This window comes from Cherax quadricarinatus, unplaced genomic scaffold, assembly GCF_038502225.1.
Source record: "Cherax quadricarinatus isolate ZL_2023a unplaced genomic scaffold, ASM3850222v1 Contig4858, whole genome shotgun sequence".
NCBI classification, from domain to species: Eukaryota; Metazoa; Arthropoda; class Malacostraca; order Decapoda; family Parastacidae; genus Cherax; species Cherax quadricarinatus.
This window is the reverse complement of record NW_027199884.1, coordinates 3,034-7,827: the sequence shown is the minus strand read 5'-3', so window position 1 is coordinate 7,827 and position 4,794 is coordinate 3,034. Positions and strand designations below refer to the sequence as shown.

The following is a 4,794-nucleotide window of genomic DNA, read 5'->3' as shown; positions in this document are numbered from 1 at the left end:
TATATATGTATATATATATGTATATATATATGTATATATGTATATATATGTATATATATATATATACATATATATATACATATATACATATATATACATATATATATATATATACATATATATATTTTGCTGTTTTTTAATAGAATAATAAATTCAGTAAGACAGAATTTTCACTTCAATTGTATAACCAAGTAAAATCTCAGCATTTGTAGACACTCATAAAACAAAAATTTGTGTAACAAATTTGGAATGGTTTACCAATACAACTGTGTTTTTTTCGTTTTTAATGTCAGGGTAATAGAAAACAGAAATATTTCTGGTAACATTTAGCTGGTCACCAATGTTTTAATATGTTAAAAACTTGATAACCTGATATGGTAACAGATCAAAATGTTGCCCCAGTGAAAGCTTGTTCTGCAAACTGTCATTTTTCTTCTAATTTTTATATATAAAGGCAATGCATAAAAATGAAATAATTCACATCTTAAGAAAAATAAATCTTGTTAACTATTTTTCAACAGCTGGTAGTATGAGCTATCAACACAACAGTTTTGTGGGTGTTTTCATACTAATAACATTATAAAACTTAAAAATTTATACATAATTTTAAGTTATCAATAAAAAATACCATTTGGAATTAAATAAAAAGCAGGTTCACCTCCTAGCCTAGGCACTGTGAATAATTTTATATTACGAAGTACACTCGCTGCTTTGTGGAGCTCGCATCACTAGCTGCTGGGAAATACTGGTCTTGTGTGAGGATTGAGGGAAAGGGGAGGGGGGACTTATGGAAATGTAAACAATATATCCTTATCCTTGTAATATGAAGCCAGGAATGACAATTAAGCTATACACTGGCTAAATAACTGGACGCTGATATGTAACAATATTAAGATATTACTCTTCCTGAGGCGTGAGCTTGACTCGCAAGTCTTCCATTTAAAAAGAAAAAAAAAAGATATATAACACCTTAAAGGGAAATAAATGTTGAAAATATATCCTTGGCGTGTTTCTCAACTTAAAATTAATGTTTGTTTCTTGAAACCTTTGATGTGTGTTACGCTCACCTCAAGCTCAGGCAGAGTTTACATAGTGGTGACTTCAGTGGTTAATGAACGTGTGAATGTAAGACCAACAGGTAGGTGTGTGCGTGTATGTATGTATGTGTGTTACATTTATGTACATACACACCACCTGGGTGTGTACGATGACATAGATGATGCACAGCTGTGGAAAGAGTATGTGAACGTCTGCAGATAACTATGATCATATTTGTGTGAGACAATAACTAGGTGAAGCTTGTGTATTTACAATAGTCCTTTGTGTAACATACACAAGAATGTTTTGTGAAATAGCATTAGTTGTGTTTTTGTGTTGCATGGCAATATAACTAACAGGTGATACAAGTGAGAAATTAGCGTGTGCTCGGACGTGAGGACTAGATTGCACCTTCAGACAACATGACACAAACTACTGTGTGAGAGTTCTCATATACACAACCTCCTGTACACTACCTCCACACCTCTCATCCATCTCTTCAGGACTTATAAAACTTTTGTCTTACTGTGTAACGTCTTGAGACATAAACTCTCAGTGACAATTTTCTGGGTTATTTCTCTTAATAAAAAATCACTTCTAAAACCTCGTGCAAAACCACCTTGGATGTCTTATTAAATTTCCTGGTCCGTTATACACTCCCTTCATTCCATATTTCCCTGAACATATTATAGTTTTGTTTCATTAGTTTCTCGTAATCTTTTAAAAAGTAGTCATCCTGGAAGCCTTATAAACTTCCTGGCTGCTGCATCTAGCAATCACATTCTCCTTGAAATCTCACAACCTTCCTGGATGCATTGGCAAATTTTCTGGGTTCTTTTTCCAGATCTGAAAATTTTCTGACCTTAAAAGGTATATACAGCATCTTTATTTTAGACGTTTCTTAAAAAAAAAAAAAAAAGTCTTCAGTGATTCAAGGAATGTTTTTTTTTTTTCAAATCCTGAAAAAATGCAAGTTTTTCTCAGAATTTGGGAACTCATTTCGTTTCTCTAGTCATTGGTATGTTTGGAGTAAGTTTTTGCATTCCCTCGTCAAATTTCCCTCTATAATGTCCCACACTGCTCTCTCAAGATTCACTACATAATTGAAAACGGGGAGGCTGGTGTATTTACACACATTCACAATAAGCAAGTGTCATTGTATAAGCAGTAGAGTCCTCGCACTCTGAGGTGTGGAAGCCATACCTACGTGTGCCACCAGGTCCGTGTCTTAACGTTCTTAACCCAGCAGGTTGCAAGTGGCGCTTTGCACTTTCCTATTTTAACTTCAGACAATTTAAGCAAACATAATTTTCATGAATATTGTTAATGAATTTTCAAGTTTGCAATCAAAACTTTTCAGCGAATAAGCAAGGTGTATGTTTATAAAGTACAATTTTGCGAGGAACAAAAGATAAGTAGAGTAGACCATAGAGTAAATTTATTGCTAAGACCCCTAAATGTCTCAACCGACTGTGTTCCACTCAACCCCAACCCCACTTTCAGACATCTGAACTTTATTCCATACACTTCCACTGTCCCTCATTTAGCACATTACAAGTCTGACCAAGTCCTACTTAGCAACACTGGTGAGTCTTTAATTATAAGAGGATATTTCCGATGACCTTCCTATGTCGTTAATTTATATATATGTTTATCAATGAAGGTTGAACAACCTGTAGTTCACTGTAAACCTGACTTCCACGTGCCACAACACGAGCAAACTTACCCACCAAGTCACTCTTACCAATGAGTCTTTTAAGACCTATAAAATCACTATTTCCTTACCATTAATATTCAGTTCATGTATTCCACTACTCCCTGTTCAGCACCCATGGGCCAACTCAGTACTGCCACAGAAGGGAGACACTATATCCAGAGTAGCAGTGTGGTTGGGGGCAACACCTGAGCCAGCCACTACACCTGAGATCAAACACAACTGAGCACTATAGTTGTACACACCTGGTGGCAGCTGCTCTTGACATTCACGGTCCTCTAATAAACCGTGATGGATGGACTAGTGGCTAAAGTAGTCAGGACTGTTACTCTAAGACTTACTAAACAAATATGTGCCACTAGAGGACCACCAGAGGACGACTAGGATGCTGTTTGATGTCCCTTTTCAGTGCTTAAACTAACTGTGATCTATGTGAGGTTCTCGTAGAGCGGTTCTGCTTCTGGTGGGTTCCTCGGGTGGAGGTGGTGATGATGGGTCTGCCGCCTGCCTCTCCGTCCGGGCACTCGGTGTTGCCCTCGATCCACCGAGAAGTATATTCTGAACCTGTCAGTGCGGGAGGGAAGAGGTGGTAGACCCCGCTCTTGGGGGGTCGGAGGACGTCCACGACGCATTCCACCCACGTAGTAGACGCTCTCATAGTCAGACCCTGGGGAGGAGGTGCGGGGTGGGGCACTGGCGCAGTAGTAGCGAGAGTGGGCCGGGGACATGCTCGGGGTATCGTTATCGCTGGGATCCCCGAGGACCCCCATGGGTGCTAGGGGCTCTTCCTCGCTGTCAGTATCCACCAGGGTGGTAGAGGCTCTCACGCTCCTTGGGTGTGGGGGTCGCAGGAGAGCCCGACCATCTTGCCCTGCTGCATCACTGGTACTATAGCTGCAGGTCTCACTCCCTGTGGGGGTGGGGCAACAAGCTCAATTGAATCTCAGCATCTACTTCTATAAACACCATGGTAATGTGACATGTGTGGACTAAGACCAATGCTAACAGGCTCACAACTAACTTACAAACTGGAAAAGAAACTAGACTATGTCTTAGTCTGACCTGGACCATTAACACGTTATTAGTTAATTGATAACTGTCCAGAGTGGCATGAAGTCATTTAGTTTCCATTCCAATTTCCAGTTAGTTGTGAAATTTTCCAGCCACATAATACATCATACAGGTTTTATATAAATATATGGCTTTGCACTAAAATTATGTACCTTGACAACTGTACATATTGGTTACAAGCAAGATATTTTGCACACTGTGAGAGTATTATAAGACTGGGAGGCACGAGTTACCTAGTTAGACCCACCTGAGGAGATGCTCTGGTAGAGGTGCTCTGACGGGGGATTGCTACGGGGTTCTGGGGTGTACAAATGTACACCCATGGTCATCCCCATCATTTCCTCCCCGTCGATAGGGACGGGCTTGAAGCGTTGGCGTGTACGGGCGGGCACGATAGTGGGGGCAGAGGGTAAGTCGTCATATATAATGGCTCCGCTCAGCTCTGTACACCCCTTGGGTGTCCGCCCGCGGCCTCGTAGTCTGTTGAAGAGAATTTTATTGTCAACATTATTGGAGTTACCTTTCCCTTGCTTAGATCAATCCTAATTACCTTCCATTCTCCAGCAGCTGTATAACCCTATGGGCTTAGAGCTTTGCCCTGAATATATATTAATGATGATAACCCTAATATTATATACACGCCACATTGTATGGCTACCTTGAGCTATGACATTTTACTAAATTACGTTTTCCCAATATACTCATCACGCAGGATGATTTTCCTGTCATAGTCCTACACTGGTTGAATTTCACATACTGGTATATGTAATGAAATGTGTCAGCTTAAGTAAAGACACTTCAGTAAAGTGATGAGGATATCAAGCAGTATGCTATGACAGATTTTAAGATTTACAAGGCATAAGAGCATTGTATAACCTTTTCCTGGATTAAAATCCCCTTTGTCGTGGCATGCAACTTCCCCTCCTTGAAGGGGGGGGGGTCAAGAAACTGAAATCACCCATGCCGCCTTC

General features: G+C 39.9%; 1 protein-coding gene across 1 annotated transcript; it reads right to left on the bottom strand.

Moving 5' to 3' along the window:
* Positions 1–1,697: 1,697 nt before the first annotated feature.
* LOC128694859 (uncharacterized) lies at positions 1,698–4,303 on the bottom strand (the record flags this gene model as incomplete). The annotated part of the gene is given in 2 exon segments (XM_070081892.1): positions 1,698–3,662; positions 4,071–4,303. Coding segments are annotated over 2 exon segments (715 nt in total), but the record flags the coding sequence as incomplete, so codon positions are not given.
* Positions 4,304–4,794: the final 491 nt, after the last annotated feature.